Source organism: Podarcis pityusensis (genome assembly GCF_964106645.2).
Source record: "Podarcis pityusensis genome assembly, chromosome: 2".
NCBI lineage: Eukaryota > Metazoa > Chordata > Lepidosauria > Squamata > Lacertidae > Podarcis > Podarcis pityusensis.
This window is the reverse complement of record NC_138029.1, coordinates 52,842,428-52,863,605: the sequence shown is the minus strand read 5'-3', so window position 1 is coordinate 52,863,605 and position 21,178 is coordinate 52,842,428. Positions and strand designations below refer to the sequence as shown.

General features: G+C 45.2%; 1 protein-coding gene across 2 annotated transcripts; it reads left to right on the top strand.

Annotated features, from left to right (window-relative positions):
* The first annotated feature begins 1,476 nt into the window (after window positions 1-1,476).
* Window positions 1,477-13,319, top strand: BOD1 (biorientation of chromosomes in cell division 1). 2 transcript variants are annotated; one of them, XM_080997271.1, is made up of 5 exons: window positions 1,477-1,523; window positions 4,343-4,868; window positions 6,393-6,517; window positions 10,609-10,803; window positions 12,477-13,319. In XM_080997271.1, the coding sequence occupies exons 1-5, from the start codon at window positions 1,492-1,494 to the stop codon at window positions 12,520-12,522; spliced, it is 924 nt and encodes a 307-aa protein (XP_080853397.1). In that variant the 5' UTR covers window positions 1,477-1,491; the 3' UTR covers window positions 12,523-13,319. The 2 variants fall into 2 exon arrangements, with proteins under 2 accessions (XP_080853397.1, XP_080853398.1); XM_080997272.1 differs by having other exon boundaries at window positions 10,609-10,808.
* The last annotated feature ends 7,859 nt before the right edge of the window (window positions 13,320-21,178 follow it).

The following is a 21,178-nucleotide window of genomic DNA, read 5'->3' as shown; positions in this document are numbered from 1 at the left end:
GTCAGAAGAGATGCTACTCCTGTACTTAATGTACACATTTGGGCTAATGGTCTATCAGCTACAATGACATCTAGTCATGGGGATAGATATACCTAAAAGTGACTCCCACAGCAGGAAAATGTGCTGGCATGGCAGTAGAAATTGCCACCAGGAAGCTGTGAACTCATGCACTAAATTATCCACATGAGTAAGCTCTCATGTGGGAGGTTTATTTTGTATGTTTGAGCTGGCCTATAGTAAATATCGGTGACAAGTCCAAGAAACCAATCACCCTTCTAGCTTTATCCTCTGTGACAGAGGAGAACCAGAATGTTTTGTGAACTTCAGGGAGAGCAGGCAACAGTCTTGACTGCTTGCTGCTTACAAAATGCTGCGAAACACCTGCAATTAAGAAACAACAACTCAGGAAAACCTTGTGCGGGCGGATGTTGCGAGCGATGGTGTCTGTGGTAATATTGGTTAGGAAAACATCCATTCCTATGGCACAAGAGTTTAGTTCACATAAATCCCTTCCCCCTTTCTTCTACTACCTAGAGTCTTGACTCAGTCCAGCAGGAATGATGGATCAGTGCTCATGGGACTGAGGTGTCAAGCTTGCTCTTTTCCTTCGAACAAAACTCCAGTAGATCTCACAGTATCTGGAGGACCTGTTGATCTTGCGCATTACAACCAATAACTGAGGCCCAAAATTTTCAAGGACTTCTTTGGCTCAGAAGAAACCAACTCACTTTTCCAGTTGAGACTGGCCCATTGGGCAAATGGGTGAGGCACTCTTCCACAAATCTCAGCCCACCTTCATATTCCTACCTTCTTATTTTCAATGAGTCCAGGGAATGGCACTACCTGTCATTTTACTACTCCTTAGTCTCAGTGTTGCCCTTTGTGGAACTGAGAAGGGAGGAAGGTGGGAGCAAAACTAGAATGTAATTGGCTCTGGCTCCTTCTATTGTTGGCACCTCTGCCTTCCAGCCAATCAGTCCCAAGGAGCACCAGCTACCACTGATTTTTCCAATCATTTCAGTGGGCTGCCAGGTAGCACTGTGTGCTTCAGTGCTAACATTGGAATCCAGACATCTGAATAGTGGGGGAGGTATACCCTTCTGTCTGAGGCACACCCATCCTTCCCTGCAGGACTTTTCCCCCTCCATCAACCATGTAAGATCCATGTTGGAAGTGTTCCTGTGTGTCAAGGGAGTTGGAGAGCCATGGTTGCTGAGCTGTGCTACTGCTGCTGGCGGAGTGTTTGCATTTCACTCATCTTGTTCTTGCAAGAATTTATTCTCATAGATTAGTTGCCATGCAACAAGTGCACATTCACGTGACTCATAATCATCTGGGTATCCCCTGTGATAATTTGTGCATTATTATACATGCAAATTACCCCAAAAGGCAGTTAAAAGCAAGCTGGCTTTTGTGTTGCTGGGATTGAAATGTGGAGGTTCACAAGAGTACATCTCCCCAAATTGTAAAACAGCCCTATTTACTGCTTACATGAGATCAAGGGCACAAGTCAGCGAAAGCAGGTGAATTTTACTACAGTATTTTTCAACCTGTTCTCAAAGCTAATTCAGAGCAAGCCTGCTCTCCACACCGCCACCTTATTTAACAACTGTGAAGCTGCAGTACCCTCTCGTGGCCAGTTTACATATCACACTTAGGGCTCAGCAGCACAGCTTTTTAGGCACAGCTTATGTGTCTGAGTGCCTCTTCTTCTTCTTCTTTTTGCCCAGCTTTCCATGGAAAAACCTGCTCTTTAATGCTGAATGAGAACAAACAGAAATCCAGGTTTTTCATGGATTGCCACTTGCTCTGATTGGGTTTATGCAGGGAACCGCTGGAAGGGGAAAAAAATACTCAGACAAGGAGTTTTAAAGTGCAGACCTCTACCTAGAAACATGGCATAAGTCTGGATGATCCCTAAGTGACAACCGCAGACATGGCAGACATGTTAATTTAGTTCTCCTCCAAGGAGATCAGAGGGTTAGCCCATTTTAACCTCACCTTAACCCTGTGAGATGATTCAGGCTGAGAGAAGGAGGGTGACCCAATGGCATCCGTGGCTGCAACTCCCAGTTAGTCTGCATTTTAAAGTGAAGCAGCCTGATTCAGGTAGCACGGTGGTCAGGGGTGGAAAGATGCAGGCAGTAACTCATGTCTGAATGGCCTGGCAAGACTTTTAAAGAGTTGGTTCTAGTGGAGTGGAATTGGGGCTGAGTTTCAGGCAGCATAATGTAGTGAGCAATGTCATCACACAGAAGCATTTAGGCTTTGCTGTGGGTACATTAGGAAATTATTTGGATGTAGATTAAGTGACTCTAAATGTTTTAGGTTGAGTTTAGGCATTAAGAAAATGGCTTTTAATTGGGAGAGGGGAGTTAGGAACATTTATGATTTATACCCCACCTTTCTGTGAAATAACTTAGCTTGGTGTACATGGTGCCCTCTCCCACACTTTTATCCCTGCAAAAAAAAAAACACCCTGTGAAGTAGGTTAAACTGATAGATAGTTACTGGCCCATAATCGGTCACTGAGCATAATAGCAGACTAAAACTTTGGACCCCTATTTCTCAGGTCTTAGTCCAACACTCCAACCACTACACCACTCTGACCCAGCCTGCTGGTTCACACACGCTACAATTGCTGAGACAAGCTATTGCAGAGTAAATGAATATAGCAGATAGAGGAGAGCCTTCAACGAGTGTTAAATGAGGGGCTCAGGTAGTCTTACTTTCCTACAAAAAATGGGGGTTACATGTGTCCCTGTTTTCATCTGAAATGTTGGAGAACACGTTAAGTCAGCTCCAAGTCCTGGCGGGGCCCCCCTTATATTGATGGCCTTAGCTGGCAGTCCAAGGGTAGCTAGCAGCTCCCATTTCAGTTCCCCACAATGCCCCAGAGCACCTGACATGGTGTCATTCTGGGGCATCATCGGAAATTAAAATGGAGGCACACAGCATGGAGGGCCCAAAGCTGATGTCAACGCTGGACAGTCCTGCTGCCTAAGGACACTTGATGTTGGGCTAAGTTTCATTATGACTCACCAAGCCTCAGAACTGGAAATGTTTTGAATTGCAGAGCTCAGCTTTGGTACGTGCATGCCAGTAACAAGATACTGCCTCTAAATGTATATGGAGCGCATTTGCCTCACCACTGACCATCCACAATCCTCCACCAAACATCTGAACTCTCCACCAGGTGTCTAGACTAGAGACAGGGCCCCTGGTGCAACAGGAAGTTCCACAGGGCTTACTTCTGAGCAGGCATGTTTATGATTGTAGGGTTGCACACCCTAACAGCGCATATGTAACGTCTGTGGATGAGAGTGCTAGGGACAAAGATGCACACACACAAATACCCCCAACTCAAGGGATTTGTCTTTCAGAGGGATGTCAGGTGAAAAAGAGGTTACTGCACCTTGAACAGTTGTGCAGAATGGAGCATTTCAGTCTGTCCTACAAGTAGCCCTGTCCTCTTTAGGGAAGAACCTGAAGGATAACTACTCTAAGTAACCCACATGAACGGAAGTGTAACATGGCATCCCCAAAGGCAAAAAAAGAGGGGATAAAATGGGTACTGTGATGTTGGGTTGCCATTATTCTGAAGAGCAAAAAAGAGGACACATTTGCCGACTTCTACTTTTAACTGTCGGGTGGCACTGTGGGTTAAACCACAGAGCCTAGGACTTGCCGATCACAAGGTCGGTGGTTCGAATCCCCGCGACGGGGTGAGCTTCCGTTGCTTAGTCCCTGCTCCTGCCAACCTAGCAGTTCAATAGCACGTCAAAGTGCAAGTAGATAAATAGGCACCGCTCCGGCGGGAAGGTGAACGGCGTTTCCGTGCGCTGCTCTGGTTCGCCAGAAGCGGCTTAGTCATGCTGGCCACATGACCTGGAAGCTGTACGCCGGCTCCCTCAGCCAATAAAGCAAGATGAGTGCCGCAACCCCAGAGTCGGCCATGACTGGACCTAATGGTCAGGGGTCCCTTTACCTTACTTTTAACTATGGATCGCTATGACGACTCTCATTTTACATCCCCATGAAAAAGAGGACGTGTCCTGGAAAAAAAAGAGAACATACGGCAACCCTATGTGCAAGGGACTGACAACCAGAAAATCCTCCTGCTAAACGAGCAGTGCGGGCACATGAGGCCGGGGGTAGAGGAGGGAGTGCACAGCCCCGTCTTTTCTGGCGGCCCCAGGACTTGCAGAATTCAGGGCTGCAGCATTCAGGGCTGCTTTCCTTATCCCCGTTGCCCTCCCCATAGCTCATCTAGAACCCCACCCGCACTTGAATATTGGCGGAGCGCGATGACTCCGCGCCAACCAATCCACAAATTTTGCAGGCTTTTGCAGCTGGGGCAGCTGTCAGCGCGTCCCAACGGAGCCTGCCAGATGGCTATCGCGATAAAAGCCTCCTGGGAGTTTGCGCCCTCCCAGTCCAGAGAGAGGAGGCCTCTGATTCCCAGCATGCAGCGGGAAGGCATGACGCAAATGCTCCGCGACGGCAACGTCACCAACAGCTGTCGCGGCGCGATCAGCAGAGGGTGCCGCGGCGGCGGCGGCGGCGGCGCCACCATCGCCCCTGCAGCAGCAGCAGCACCTGGCGGGAGCGAGGGCGGCGGCGGCGCTGCTGTTCCGGCGGCCCGTCGGGCGGTGCAGGGAGGGCCGGGCGGGGGGATGGCGGAGCCGGGCGGGGCGTCGTCCGGCACGGGCGGAGGCGGCGGGAGCTCGTCGGGGCCTGGAGCGACGGACCCGGCCTCGCTGCCCCCTGGCGACGCGCAGCTCATCGCCCTCATCGTGGGGCAGCTCAAGAGCCGCGGCCTCTTCGACGCCTTCCGCAGGGACTGCCTGGCCGACGTCGACACCAAGGTAAGCGCCCCTCCCCGTAGCAGCCCCGCGGAGGGTGTCTCTGCAGGATCGTAAGGGGAGGCCTCGGCTAAGGAGTTGCCAGGATTACAGGGACTTTTTTTTTTATTCCCTTGTCCTCTCTTCTCCCTAGTCCCCACCCAGCCCCGTTATGGAGGAACTCGCCCCAGCCAACGGGGTCAGCTGTCAGGGGTGGCGAGAGTTGCAGTCGCCCGGCTTCCCTGCCTCTTCGGCTGGGGTTGTGTGTAGGAGCCGACACGAGTTCGCAGGAAAACCATCTCATAGCCTGCACTGTATCCCCTCTAATCCAAACTCCCGGAGGTGGGGGAGCTTTGCTGGCTCTTGTGGTGTGGTCTATTATGGGAAAGGTATACACAACCCCAGGCAAAACATTTATTTTCCTTTGGTGGTCACATGGCTTGCACTCTTGTTTTTGTGTTTTGTGCAAGTCGTAGTCCAAGATACACCCATGTTAACATTCTTATGGGGTCACAGAGGTTTTGGAGCTTCTTTGTAGCTTGTCCTTGGCTTATAACTTCCTGTATATGTTTCCTGGGGGGGGTGCTTTATTGTTATTATTATTATTAGGCAACTCTCAAAAAGAGTAAAATAAACCAAAATAAATACATTCCAGCCCATGTTACCACTGAAAGCACTATAACGTAGTGGTAGAACTAGAGCATCTGATTTGCAGGTAGAAGGTTTAATCCTTGGCATTTCCAGGTAGGGTTGGGGATGGTTCCTCTCTGAAACGCTGGAGAGCCATTGCCAATCAGTGTGGACAATACTGAGCTAGGTAGACCACTAGTCTCACGGCATAAGGCAGCCATCTTTGAACATTGAGCAGACAAGCATCATATAGTGGTGTCCACATCAACAACATGGTTTTATTCCTTCATGTTTTGGAAGTTAACCCCACTGCATTCAGTGGCCTACATGTAAATAGGGATAAATGGTAGTCTGTCTAAGCCTTATAAAGGAGTAGGAGGAGGGTATGTTGGTCCTGTAATCCATCAAGATTTTCTGGGGGATGCAGGTACATAGATATTGGCTGAATCTCATTGAACAGGGTATTTAGGTGTGTAACCCGCAACAACTGAATTTTACCATGGCCTCACAGACACTGGTTGGAGTCTAGCTGGAGTTTTATTCCAGGATTTGAATGACAGAGCTAGTTGATTATGGAAAAATCAGTCTAGGATATTCCAACTAAACATTAGGAAGGACTTTCTATCTGTAAGAACTGTTTAACAGTTGAATGGAACCAACTCAGGAGGTGTTGGAATCTTCTTCAACTCCAGCTGTAGTATACTTATTCTAAGGTATGTGTGCTCATGTAATTTTTCACGGCTACATGCATAATTTGGTTTTTCATAGGTTAAAACAAACTTGCTAAAGGCAAATGATGCCAATCCTGTTGAAATTTAATTGTAGGGTAAACAAGTGTGTTTCAGTGTGGTGTCAGTGGTCTGTGTGGATTTTGAAATAAACACTTCAGGATTATATTAATTGAGCTATTTTGTTTAGCCAGCCTACCAGAATTTGAGACAGAAAGTGGACAACTTTGTGTCTACCCACCTGGATAAGCAGGAATGGAACCCAGCAATGAACAAAAACCAGTTGCGGAATGGCTTGAGGCAGAGCGTTATTCAGTAAGTAAAAGCTGCTAAAATATAAGTGACAATAATGAATTGTTTTTTAACTCATGAAGGTAACCTACATTTGCACAAGACCCCTAAATTTTGATGGGATTGTCTAAGAAACACTCCTGGTAGATTGTGGCTCTTCATCCGTTGAAATTACTTAAAATTTCATTGCTAATCAACACCATGTTTCTAGAGGAGTGTCACTTGTGGCTGTCTAATGGAGATCTGCAGGCATCCACAGGTTTAAGAGGGAAAGAGCATCTGATGAACATGCAGTCTTAGTTCTGTTTGCTTTTACCAACTTCCAGCATGAGATACAGTAGCATGATGAGCTTAATGTCACTGGGGTTGGGGTGCTGTCCAACAGAGTGAAGTAGTGTTTTGCTCCTTGAACTATTGCTGTAGTGTAACTAATCCAGTTCACTAAACACAACGTGTTCTTTGCAAACACATTCTTCCCTAATTTTATTGAAGGCCAGGCTGGGTTATCTGTATGTTCAATGTACATAATTTTAATTTTATATAATAAGCTGCTGTGTTCCTGACTGATAGTGATAGGATTCAAGACATGGTTCTTAAAATGTGCTTAGAATGAGAGCGGGAGGTGACTTGCAAGCTTTACGGAGTACTTCCATGAAGTTGCTTGGAAGTCAGTCCCATTGTATGCAGAGATGCTTTTTTCCATATATGTGTGCATAGGGCATGTGTGCCTTAATTTGTTAATCTGTATTATGGCAGATTAGTTATTTAGAAGACTTGTAGCTTGCCTTTTGGCTACAAGAGGCTGCATGGTGGCGTACAAAATAAGTTAAAAACTAATACAGATATAAATCACAGTAATAGCACAATAAAATTAAAAAGAACTAAGTTAAAAACTAAAGCAGTACTGAAAATCAGCAGAATTCAAAGTTAAAATGATCCCCAATGCCTGGTGAAATAAGGTAAAGAACTCCTGGACAGTCAAGGTCCAGTCAAAGGCAACTATGGGGTGTGGCGCTCATCTCGCTTTTCAGGCCAAGGGAGTTGGCGTTTGCACACAGACAGCTTTCCGGGTCAAAACAGCAGACAGACTCTGGTGGAAGATGGTCCTTTGAATTGCCTCGCCTCAAATTATTTAGGAATTTATTGGTAATCACCAGCACCTTAAATTGTTCCTGGAAAGAGATCATAAGCCGGTGTCTTCCAGTAACCTGGTTACTACCTTTTGTACTTGCTAAAGCTTCCAAACAATTTTAAAGGACCACCTCAGATGAAATATGCTGCAAAAATCCAGCCTGCGTGTGGCCACATCTGCTGCTTCTTCAAAAAGTATGCAGCCAGCACACTCCTAGACTACAGACTTCAGGGTTTTTTGCCCACATACAATCTGTGGTAGTGTTCAAGCAATGGTTCATTACCTCCATTGGATGAAAAAGAGAAAGCTGGGTGTTATATACATTTGGCAATATCATACGAAACTTCACCAGGAAGTGGTTTGACCATGACAATGCGATCGTTTGGACAACCCTTCCTGTGTTTTCAAACCATCCATTTCATCATCACCACCAAAGACTTAAGTTGAGAGTGTGCCCTGCTACATGTATTGATTGATGTTAAATTGAGGCAGCCCCAAGGCTGCCATGAAAACCATGAAATCTAGAGGTGGTCTTGGCATGAATACTGGAGAAGCCTTCATTGGGGTGTACAGTCAGAAGTAAATGAACATGGGCTGTAATAATTATGATGAAGCTTAAATGCAAAAATGACAGGGACCATTCACAAAACAATATTGCTGAAATACCTGACATCTGGGCATTGAGTGTTGGCATTAAGCTGTGAGTGTTGTCCATAGTTGCAGACAGTAAACCTATAGGGTCGTACATAAGTCTGTCTCAATGGCTGTATGACTCCATCAACATAAAGCACAGCTTACATGCTAGGTATTTCTCTTGTATGATAAGCTCGTGGTAAGTTATTGTTGAAACATCCTGAGTTGCATTTATAAGCCATCTGCCTTGATGGAGGCATGTTCAGGTTAAAACCTCTAGTTCCATAATTTTCAATTGTGAAGTAAGACAGTGAGGACTCATCCACAGGTCCAAGTGTTTTTGCTCTCCCCCCCCCCCCCCCCGCCCCCGGAAAACCTTCTCTTATCACTAAATTGGAGCAAATGTCATTATGGAGAAAACACAGTTGACGTTTGCTCCAGTTCAGCAGTAAACAATGGATTTCCCCAGGGCAAAGCAGCAGGGTAGCAGGTGTGGATGAGCCTTGAGACAGTGGTTACTATGAGAGCTTTCCCCAGGCCATCTTGTAGTCAAATTCATGTGCCTCTGAAGTGGTTCAGCCATGGAGCAGAAGTTGCTTATGCATTGTGCTCCATCGATTCTGTAACAGATTGTTTTGCTGCAAGCAGTCAATGGCGGGGAGACATGCTAAGCTTGTCATGTCCTGGTTGACTTCCTTGCTCAGTTTTTGTATGGTTTCGAAACATGTTGTGTACACCACCAACTGAGTTCTCTTTTGTTTGCCTTCATTAATTCTGGGGATGCACAAATGCAGACACTTCCAGACAGCCTGTTTAAATGTACAAATTTGGTTGTTACCCCATTTCTAGTGCAGTTAGCACATCACTTTCCTCACTGCAAAAGTCCGGTAAGAAAAGTGATTGGAAATTAGGCTAGAAATTGTGGGACAACAACCCCTAGCTGGCAGTGCCATATAATCTCCGCACAAACATGAACGTTCAATAAACTGGTGTTGTATAACCTCTGCAAGTTTTGCATGACTATATTGGCATGAATGCTTTTCCAGCAGCCAGCCTGGAAGCTTCTTGTGTCTTCATCTGCTACTCTTAAGTAGAGCCAGTGTGGTGTAGTGGTTAAGAGCGGTAGTCTCGTAATCTGGGGAACCGGGTTTGAGTCTCCGCTCCTCCACATGCAGCTGCTGGGTGACCTTGGGCCAGTCACACTTCTTTGAAGTCTCTCAGCCCCACTCACCTCACAGAGTGTTTGTTGTGGGGGAGGAAGGGAAAGGAGAATGTTAGCCGCTTTGAGACTCCTTAAAGGGAGTGAAAGGCGGGATATCAAATCCAAACTCTTCTTCTTCTTCTTCTTCTTAAGTACCCAGGGGGCCCTGCAATGAGAGTATTGCTGCAGCTGTAGAGGGCCTGCCTACCAGGCTGGCAGCACAGCAGCACCAACCTGCATTACACATAGCTGCCATTTTTAGTACGTGGCACAGTGCACAAGCTGCAGGAGCTGGAAGAGCATTGGAACAATCTGACCCCGGAATTTGTGCCAGGCCAGGCATGCCCTTCATGGAGACCAAGTGTCAGAGACTTCAGATCTTCTTAAGTGCCCACGTAGACTCAAAACAATATTGGCTGTTTGGGTGTGTTTTTTCTACCTAGGCAGCTGCTTCCCAACGGCTGTGCAGTGTCTCTGTGTTTGCCTCCCCTGGCCTGTTGCAGACATGACTTAACCCCACCAGACAGCCCATGCCCTGCTCTTTTTATCCAGCACAGCCTTGAAGTAATAAGTCGCTTTTTGGTTTCTGACACTGTTCCCAGAAAAGCTCTTTGTCTTGTGTTGCTTGTGTTTATTTTTGTTTGTCTTGTAAAAAGTGCCGGTGTGTCTAGACGGGCAGATGTGGGGAGCAGCTGATCGTGGCAGGTCCTGGGGTGAAGGCCGCCTTTCTGCTTTTTCGTCATAAGTGCACTAGCCAAAAAGATCACCTCCCCTCATATCCCGCCTATCTCCTCCAGTGTGATGTTTTTTCCTCTTGTTGATGCCAAGTCAGGTTTTATTTGCTGCTTTGTGTGCCATGGACACCCTGCAGTGGCTCCCACCCAGCATACATTTTTTTAAAGCAGTTGGGTGAGCAGATGTCTGCTGCAGGTTCTGCTGGGGCCCTCAAAGGCAGCTGGTTCAAAACCTCTTGGTTTTCTTTTCACCGGGTAGAATGCCTGTCTAGTGATACAGGAGCTACCAAAAGAGCCATAGTTCACACCATGTTAATGCTAATTGCAGCTGACATGACGGCTGTGGAGGGCTCCAGTGGGGGGAAGAAGGGAAGCTTTCTGGAGGAGCTGAATGACTCCTTTGTCTCTGCCCCAGGTCGGGGATGCTGGAAGCTGGAGTGGACAGAATTATTTCTCAGGTGGTGGATCCAAAACTAAACCACATCTTCAGGCCGCAGATAGAGAAGGCAATTCATGATTTCCTGGCTGCGCAGAAGAAAGAGGACTCGGTGCCAGCTCCTCCCCCGGAGCCGGAGAGTCAGGATCCTTCCCCTCCATCTCAAGATGCCTCGTAAGGTCTGGTATTGCCGCTTCTCTCCCTTCCCCCTTTGCATGCACTTGCAGCCCTTTTGTGTCATCACTCATGTGAAGAATGTCAATGGCACTAGCTAAAAGGCCAGAACATGCTGGGCTAGTGCCAGAATTGCTGCGAGAGGAAAGAACAAGCTGTGATCTTTCAAGATCACAAGCCTCCTTAACGGAATATGATTAGAAACTTCACTTTATTCTTCTTGGCTTCTTTTCTTTTTAGCAGCAATGCACCTTCAAATAGGCTATGGACCTACTTGGATTACTGAGGAACTGCTTGGGCACAAAAGAGTAAAAGATATGCATAAGGAATATGCTATCTGGAAGATCTGGGAGCAGAGGCTGGCTCTAATGAGAGTCCATTAATTCTGTGGACCAAGCAGTTCTTGGAAAATGGGGAGAGCTACTTCAGTTTATTTGCAGAGGCATCCTGCTTTGGTTGATTTAAAGTGCAATCTTATGGATGTAAAGCTACAGGCCAGGCAAGCTGTCTGAATAATAAAAATTGCTAGTGGCGTTCTTCTATCCCAAGATGCCATACTTGGCACTACAAAACTCAACATTCTGCATCAAAAAGTAAACAGCTTTGAGGGTCAAGCAGTACATAAATTTTATAAAATAAAATAAGAAGTGATGGATTCTGCTGGGGATCATAATTTTTATTGCTTTGTATCCTCTCCTGGTCACATAGGCGTTCTGAGGTTGTGCCATCTTATCCTCTAGGTCTGCCTCCCACAGCCTGGTGCTGTCCAGATGTTTTGGGCTATAATTCCCATCAGCCCTAGCCAGTGATCAGGGATGACTGGAGTTGCTGTAGATCAACTTCTGGAGGGCACCAGGTTGCAGAAGGCTATTATAGCGTGCATGCCCTCAGCAGAAGCCAAATGGCCATGGAAGAAATGGATCGGGCAGTTTGCCATCTCCTGTTAATAGAAGGCTACTAGCAGATGTCCTCTCTTCATCAGATCTGACTTGCCCTTCTGTAGATGGGTTGACTGTGAGTAGAAAGGTGGACAGGCACAGGGCCTGGCACTCTTCAATGCAGAGGAGATGGTCTGGTGTGCAGAGGCCCAGAAGTGGAGAGAGAAGGGAAAGGGTTGGTCTCTGACATCATGCTTTATGTGCCTCCAAAGTCCAGTGCAAGGTCTGACCCTCTTCTGGGCTCAAAAGAAGGGTAGAGATTCTCCCTGACATCGCACTGTGCATTGGAGGCACTCTGAAGCTGCCATCTTTGCTGTTTTCAAGCCTCTCATTACTTGCCACAGTGTTGGGGATGGGATCCTGCCCCTCACTGATAACCATAGTTTCTAGCTTTGGAGAGACTATATCTGTAGTTCTCTGTCCTTGTGCCAGTGCTGAAATTATGTCTTATTGCCACTGCATGCTGGTGTACAGGATCAAGCTGAAGACAAACTGTGCAACCAGGTTTAAGGTGGATTCAAGGCCCTTTTTGTTTTTCCACTACTAAACTTAAATCATGCAACTTTGTGGTATTTGGTGGCTTCAATTTTTGTATGCTCACATGAAACTCCCAACTAAAACTTTAAATCCCAAAAAGGTAACAGTCTCAAAATTGGTGCAAGTAACTTTATAATTAACCAGCAACTGTCTTTTAACTTTACATTAAGCACTAATTTTTGTCTCTTCCTTTTGCAGTGCATTTCTGACGTTAAAGCAGCTGCAGTTGCAGAACCCAGACTGAATCTGGCAGTGGGCTACATACATATCTGCAGGAATACAGTTTGTTAACTAATATCAACCGTGGCTGAAGGGAGGTTTTTGGCAAAAGTCACATGTGGTTTCTACATAGTGCAGAGGGATTGGTTAAATGTTGAAAATGTATTGCTATGGGCAGAAGTAGCATGTGTCTTCACTAATTCTGTATTTGGGGGATTGTTGCCACCTTTGTGGAAGCAGTAGGGTGAAAAATGGTTCTGGTGTGATATTAGTGAAATTGACGGTGGTTGGGATGTAGCAATAGGAATAAGGGGGTTTGGGGTATGCTTGGTTTCCTGAGAGCTGCAGTCTGTGGGAAACCTTTCTAGAGGGGTTTGGACAAGGGAGCGTTCAATGTACGAGCATAAAGCTGATCATTTACCAGCAAAGGATCACAGAGTGCTAGATGCTTACTTAAATTCAGTAATAACTCACAGTGCCCTCCTACCTCTGACACAACTGTATAAATGGTCCATTGTTGGCTTTCTGGGTATATCTAGGGGCAAGCAATCAAGCCTCTGTCAAATTTCTGGAAGTGGTATGCACCATGCCTTGCAGCTCGGCTCAGGCTGATCAAGAAAGTGTGTCAAAGTGAGTGTGGACAAGAGACTTCTTTTGTGAGCCTTTCAACCGAGGGAATGTTCTCTTGCCTGTGGTATTCTTCAGGTGCCTGTTAGAAGCTGCTTAGAGGGTTGCATAAGCTCTCAAGTAGGCATTTGTGCTCAAGTATTTGACTAGCAAATATCCAGAATTTTTTTTATAATAAAATACTAGAAAAGCCTAGTTGTGTGAGAGATTTTCTTTCGATACAATTCTTCTCATACCCAGGAGGTGATGTGCCAACACAGGGGTCTCCACTGAAAGATAATTGTCCACCTTGAATTTCTTCAGAGTCTGTCAGGTTGCAAAGCTTTAAAAAAAAATCAACTTCTTGACATTTGAATTACTATTATCATCACATTGTGTTTCCTTATAGCAGTCCCTTCACTGTGACTAGAACATAGTGCTCTCTATAGAAAGCCGCACATGAATATTTCTAATATTCTCAGAACAATCCAAACCCTATCTGGGGAGCAGTTAGGCAGAGCTGAGCAGTGGATCAGCAACCACATCTGAAGCTCTTCCACTTGTACCAGCCAAAGTGGGCAATTTTGTTAGTGATTTTTGCTGCACCAGCTCCAAGGTTGAAATGAGAGACCCCATTTGGGCCCCCTCTCAAGGGAGATGGAGCAGCTTTGGCTCCTTGGCTGACTGTTCCACCCCTGCCCTTATAATGATTAAGTCAAGGACCTACACTTGCTACCTCAGCTGCCTGCATTTTTCAGGGGGCAGAGCAGTGGCCTCTGCAGTGGGGGATGGGGAGGCCTGCTGGCAGAGCCCAGTGGAGGGATGCTTCCAGCAGCCCAGGTCTCAGGGTTTAGAATTGCTCTGTAAGGAAGCAAGTGAACGCACAGAGATGTTATTTAAGGGTGGGGTTTTTAAAAAACATTTTAAGAGGCTGCAAACTTTGGAAATATTAAATGTAAGGGTCAGATGTTTAGTAGGTGAAACTTCCTGACACGGATACGAAGGAATGTGGTACGCTTCAAGAAATTTTTTTTGTACAGTGTATTTATTTATTGTGTTCTGAACAGTTTTGAATGTTAATTAATGTAACTCGCCCTGGGATCTTAGGGTGAAGAACAGGTAATAAAGCAAAATAATAATAATAGTAATAATAATCAGCAGCAGCTTGGGGAGATGGCTACTGCTTTTCAGTTGTAACAGAAACTCTTAAGTATCTGCCTAGAAAACAGTTGACGCCAACAGAGTTTCTGTCGAGATGTGTCATTGCCCATGCACCTGAAATTTGTGCACCGAGTGCCAAATGATGACATGAAGGATCATCTCATTCCCTTATATATCCAGTCGATCACTGTGCTCCTCAGGTGAAGGCATCCTGCAGATACTGTCTTACCAGGAGGTCCAAGATTGGGATTGGACTTACCCTTTAGAATTTCCTCCTGTTAAATATTAGACAGGCGCCTTTTCTATTGTTTTCCCCCAGCACCTACTGAAGACCTTCCTCTTTTAAGTAAATGGCTTTCCCAATCTGCATGTGTTGAAATTGTTTTTTAAATGTTTTAATTGTTTTGTGGCTTGTGTATTTGCTGTCCTGGGCTGCTTTGGGAGGACAATGAGAGATAAATTTAATTACTGAAATATAAATCCAATAAATAGTGGCAAAAGGTAGAATAGGAGGAATTCTCATTTGCTTTAACAATAGAAGTAACAAAATGACCCCCTGCCCAAATTATATTGCTGAAATGAAAGTATGAAAGCTTGGTCTGACCAGGAGTAGCTTTGTGTGTGGAAGGACTGTGAGCCCTGCTCAGTTCTGGCACTCCTGGGCTTGGAATTCTTTAATTCTGAGTTTGTGCCTTTTATACCAGGTTCTGTTTGGTGGGTCTCAGGGTTCTAGGTCTGTTTTTGACAATGTTATATTAGAGTAAGTATTTGTAAAGTGATATTCTAATTTTGGTAGGAGGCTTTGGATTCAGTTAGAATAGAAATGTATACATCTGTTTTTGATTTGGATTTCATTTCAAAGGTAGGGTATTTTTAGAAATGGGGGTGGGGGTTGGTTTATAAAAGTACAAGTTGCTGTATCAGAAGCATAATGCACCTGCACTAGATTTGTAAAAGATATTCATCCACTTCATCCTTTCTTATCCACGCTTTCTTTATGCCAGCCTCAAATCTCTGCTTCAGCAACCTTGAATTGAAAACTGGGGAGAAAGGAGTACAGTGGTGCCCCGCAAGACGAATGCCTCGCAAGACGGAAAACTCGCTAGACGAAAGAGTTTTCCGTTTTGGAGGTGCTTCGCAAAACGAAGCTCCTATGGGCTTGCTTTGCAAGACGAAAATGTCTTGCGAGTTCCTGCGGTTTTTTTCCCCTTCCCCCCCCCTTTTTCTAAGCCGTTAAGCCGCTTATCTGCTTATCCGATAAGCTGATAAGCCGCTAAAAGCCGCTAATAGCGCTAATAGCGCTAATCCGTCAATGGGCTTGCTTCGCAAGACGAAAAAACCGCTAGACGAAGAGACTCACAGAACGGATTCTTTTCATCTTGCGAGGCACCACTGTACTTCTTGACTCACGTGAGCCATGTGAAAGTACTGGTTGCCCTTAGCCAATTCTTTGGCAGGTTACAAAGTGTCCCAGTAATTTGTCAATCCCTTTCACTGACCTGTTCAGCCTGGCCCCAGTGGCTGAATATAATATCCAGTCCATGGACCTGGCTTCTCCTCCCAAGCCTATTTCCCCCCTGCCCTGCCCATATATGACCATTATTCAATCTTGTTTCCCCTCCTTGTCCTTTCATAGCAAAGTTCTTCACCTTGTGAGAATCCTGCAGAGACTTGGACTATCCTAGCAGAGTAGCTCCTGACAGTAGGCAGTTTCCTGTGCCATTTTTTGCTTTCTTGGTATCCCTCACTAGGGTGGTATGGGAAATGCTTGCAAAGAGATGGAGTGCAAATGCTCAGCTTTCACAGGAGCCTGATGACACCTTGGCTTCACATTTGGGACTTCCTTTTGTCCATCCCGGCATACGCAGGAAGCAATGCTGTTGAAAGGCTATACATGGCTTAAGAGGAGGGAGAAGATTTGGAGGAAGGTCATAAGAACATTGCAAGTTGCCTTGTCCTGAGTCAGTGCATTAGCTTGTCTAGCTTGGAATTGCCTGTGCTAGGCATGGGGAACATGTGGTCGTCCTCCAGCTTCCATCAGTGCCTGCTGGTATGGGCAGTGGGCAGAGATGATGAGAGTTCTAGTTCCAACATCCAGAGGACCATATGTTCCTTAGTCCTGGTCTACACTGACTTTACAGTGGCTCTCCAGGGTTTCAGACAGGTGTCTTTTTCCAGCTTTATGTGGAGATGTTCTATGAATCATTGGTTATTTACTTTGGCTCTTAAGGGGCAAAATGCAATCATCTAAAAATTCTGACACCACCTTGCATTGCCTCTGAGGAACTAAGCAAATAAAGGCACCCAGTGTTGATGTGAAATCACCAAAGAAGCTGCCTTGCATTTAACTAATGAATACAGATCAGGTTTCCTTAATCTTTATTCCATGTTGCTAGTCAAAAGAGCAGAATTGGGGAGGTGGTTGTGCATGATCTTTTATCAGACCCTGGATTTCTACGGCATAGAGGAGGAATAAGTTAGAACTTATGTATTCCAAGGCCCTTGTGTAGATGGTGGTGAAGGGTTTAATAGCGTTGTAAATCTAGCTGTTGGCTGAAGTCTGTCCCTAAAAGCAGCATCATACTTCACACAGTGAGCATTTCTGCATGCCCACCCGTGTTAATTAAGGGGGGTTAAATTTGGAAGAACATGCATACTTTTAAACACTTGAGAGCACATTTCCAGGAAACCTGGACACACATTATTAGCAGCTAAGCTAAACTGCACCAATATGGTATCTTCTACTAGGCACAGTCATGCTGTCTTTTGAGTTGAGTCTCAGCTACCTATCTTTGTTAAGAGTCATTCTTACCCAAATTGCCCTTGGCCTAGACCATCTAGAGGAGTTTATTCTGTTCAGTTGATGCCACGTTTTCCATCCTTCTACCCTGTCCTGTTATATTTGAGATGGTAAGTGATGGTGAGGGCATCCTAGAGGTGAAATGACTAGAAGTGGTAGGCCCAAGTGATGCTGGGTAGAAGAAAAGGAGACCCATTTTCATGGTTTCTGAGGGATTTGAAAGAGTAGACCAGCCAAGGAGAAGAGAGGAAGGCAGACTCCCAATTCTTCTGACATGTTACCATTCGAAAGAATCATCCTGGGTGAGTATACCTGCCTAACAGTTTAAGAAAGTAATCCTAGTCCTGCACATGTTTAGAAATAAGCCATTTTAGGTGCTGGGGCTTGCTACCAAATCAGTGTGCATGCTAAGGCTGTAGTCCTAACTGCATTTAATTGAAAGTACCATTGAATTTGATTTATTGGGAAAGCAAATGTGCTTAAGAATGCAGTGCAAAGCCAAAAAGTAATGGGCCCACTCTGTCTGGCCTTTAGCCCCCACTGAAGCATCTTGGAAAAGTTGCTGATTTTCTTCTGTCTGCTTGGAAAACATCCCTAATTTTTCCACAATGAAAAACATGATGCAATTTAATATTTTAACATCTAAATATTTAACATTGACAGTGAAAGCCTGTTTTACAGCCATCCAAGTGAATTGCCTAGGGCAACAGTGAAGGACATTTAGAGCAGCCGGTTTTATTTATCTGTGTCATTTGTATACCACCCAGCTAATGTCCTCTGAGTGGTTAACAATAAGTTAAAAACCACAAAAACAAACAAGAGTCCCTAAAATTAATAAAATCACCCGTGCTAAAAAACTGAATACATAAATTAAACCACCACCAGCAAACTTACACAGCACAGCTAAGTACTGGAGATCTTAAAGTACCTGGGGAAATAAAAAGGTTGCACGTCATACCAAAAAACCAAGGGAGCTTCTCTGTGGACGACGTTTCATAATTGGGGCACCCTCACCAAAAATGCCCTTTCTCTTGTAGTCACCAGTCATACCTCAATGGAGGGCACTGAGAAGAGCCTCTGAAGATTTAGGGCCCAGGTAGGTAAGTTTACAGAATTTGAATTCGTCTTTGTGTATAAAGGCTGAACCCCCACAGCTGCCATGGCAGCCATTTTGTGGCTATGCCCTCAACGCTTTTTCAAAATTCCAAAGATTGGGTCAAAAAGATTGGGAACCCCTGATACAAGTTGATCTATTGACAACAGCAGATACATTTAGGAGGTCTCGTGGGTGACATGATTGTAACTTTTTCCAGCATTCCTGGGAGCAAAGTGCTTAGGTGTGTTTTGTGATACCCAGGGACAAAGGAGACACAAAATGGATGAAGCTTGGGTTTTAAACTAGATGTCTTTTTGGGTAACATGAAATACTTGGAGGTGATAGATTATTGTTGTTGTTGTTGTTGTTGTTGTTGTTTGTTGTTATCCTTGAAGTCCCCCCCCCCCCAGATTTCCAAGGTTGTGAATCTTGTAACCTTAAAGGCATCCTCCATGACCCCAGGCCTTCTGATAGGAGCATCCTTTCATATTCTTAGTGACTTCTTGGAAATCTGGATAGAAAGCTTTCAAGGACTCTTTGGTTTAATGTGCTTTGTTGTTGGCATCTGTCTGTCTCGAAAGACAGTGGAGTGCACCTCCGGGAGTGAAGTCAAACTGCTGTATTAGCAGCACTGAAGTGACCCTCCCAGGGCACAAGCCTGGGCAATGTGTATGGAGGTCCTGGGCTGCCCAGACATCAAGAGCCCTCTCTCAGCCTCCCTGATGTGGTCCAAAGGAAACCAGAGCAATACATTTGGCAGGAGCTTGGCTTGCCAGAAAGAGGTATGCAAGACACCATCCAAGCATCTTAGGGACTCCACTCTGGATTTGTGTAGGGTTTACTCCTTAGCTTTTCCTCTTTTTTTGTCCTGAAGATATCCCACAAGGCAGAGGAGGTTTAGGATCAGAGTTTTCCTTCTAGGTGGGCTACTTTCCCAGTTGACAAGCCCCATCCACCCATCACTTCCCTCTACAGCATGTGCAGAAATGGCCTTCTTGACCGTTGGATCCACTCTTGGTTTCATCCACCAGAGCCTGTCTTCTCATGCAGGGGAAGTCCCTAACTCACCAAGGGTTTGAGACCCATCGGCTACCCTCTCCTGGTTTGGCTGGCCAGTTGAAGCCATTCTCAAGGTGTGGCTGCTATTGCATACTGATAGCTTCTAGGAATCTGAGGTGAAAGCTAAGTGCAGTTTGGGACCAAAGGTGTACAGACTACCCCAGAAGGAACGTGATGTGTCTCCCACCAGAGGTACTACCCCTCCCCTAACACTCCATGCACCCCAGTGTTCTTTAAATGCTTAACATTAACTGCACTTCACAAAATACCGCTGCACTGAACCTGTATTTGTCATGGTACTCTTAGCTGGCTGTCATGCCAAGTGAATTCTAGCTCCGTAAACTAAGCATACTCACATGGAAGTAAGTCTCATTGATTATTTTTTTCAGTTGGACTTGTAAGTGTGCTTAGAATGACAGTTTACATGATATTCCTGGAGCAAGAGCCATGTATACAAAGTAAGTGGAGCCATCACACAGAGAAGGTCATTGAGTTGGCAGTTTTACATGCGTCTCTGATGTTCTCTTGGGTTTTTCTCTTTTCAGTGCAGCTCAGGAATGGGAAGGGTTTCTGTCCCCCCCCCACCGGTATTTCCTGGGCAGCTGGTGAATCGGCCATTTATCTTGTCTGTCTGGCTTTTAGCAATGGCCTAAATTAAATGGGACAAGCCATGTGAGCACTGCGGCTTGTCTGCAAAGATGAACGAGTCTTATCAAAGGTGTAATTTAAGAGGTAATTGGTTGCTTTCCTTGGAAAAGGTGCCTGAGGAGCAGACAGATAATATTTATGGGTTGTGGCTCACAGGATCAAATAGGCCTTTTTCTTCCTAGAATATTTCTTAGGTTCTAATTGAAATGGTTCCTGTTTCTTTGAGCGGTCATTTAATACCTTGAATGTGCTCACTTGGAAGAGCACGCTAATAGGCCTCAGGAAGTTGCTGCATTTTTTCATCGGATACATTCATAATGTGAAAGGGCTTAAAGGATTTTCTGCCTTCTCAGCTTTCTCCTATCCTGGCCGTATGTATTAACCTGCCGAGTCACAGCAGACCAGCTGTGGATTTATTTATTTATTTATTTATTTATTTATTTATTTATTTATTTATTGGCAGAAGCTCAGCCAGTGATTGGAATTGCATTTCCAAAAACGAGCATAATTCTTTACTTCTTTCTCATTCATACTTTAAGGAAATCTTTTGTCCTTCCCTTTATATTTTAAGTGTGACAAATGATGCTAATGTGTATTTGAAGCTACAGGAATGCAAAATTTATAATGCTTATGAAGTTCATTGACGTTCTCTTGGTACCTCCCATTTGCAGGCTTTAATATTTTTCTTTTGGGGGATAAATAGTCTGAGAGATGCCCTATTCCTCAGGCTTTGGAGATATTCTCTGGTCCAAGTGGGTGACAGACTACCCCAAACATTCAGGTATTTAACTATTTGGATAGGTGGGTTTCAGAGTTCTTGGGTTGTTTCTCACACAAAAATTTATTCCCCTCCTCTGTACTGCAAGGATTTGGAGAACCTTCCTGAAGGCCACATGGAGACAATTACATCAAGTGGCAGTACCTGAAGAAAGGTAGATTGGCACTCCTAATGCCCCCCTTGCTTGCTTGCCACCAACCAACTACTGCAGCTGCCTCAGAGTGAGGCAATTCTCAGCATGCTGACTCATAAGAGCAGCTCACTTTACCACTGCTTTTGCCCATAGCTTGTAGAAATTCTGGTTAAAGTTATTTTAAAATTGGGTTTAAAAAAAGTTTAAAATACAATTTCTAGCTGCTGTGACAAAAGAGCAGCAGTGCTCTGTTCACCTTACCTGCAAGGCCTATCTAAGGGAGAGCGAGGCCTGAAGGCCACAAATGCTGTCCTCATTAATGGGGCAGCAAAACAATAATCAGTGGGGAGAGGAGGACAAGTAGGTGGAAGAGGCATTTCCATAGCTAAAGCAAAAAGTC

What these genes read in the sequence shown, in the direction of transcription:
- BOD1 (XM_080997271.1), top strand. Translation starts at nt 1,492, where the DNA reads ATGAGATCAAGGGCACAAGTCAGCGAAAGCAG. An exon ending in GCACAAGTCAGCGAAAGCAG is followed by an intron (nt 1,524 to 4,342) that starts GTGAATTTTACT and finishes CAAATTTTGCAG; the next exon opens with GCTTTTGCAGCTGGGGCAGC. An exon ending in CCTCCATCTCAAGATGCCTC is followed by an intron (nt 10,804 to 12,476) that starts GTAAGGTCTGGT and finishes TTCCTTTTGCAG; the next exon opens with TGCATTTCTGACGTTAAAGC.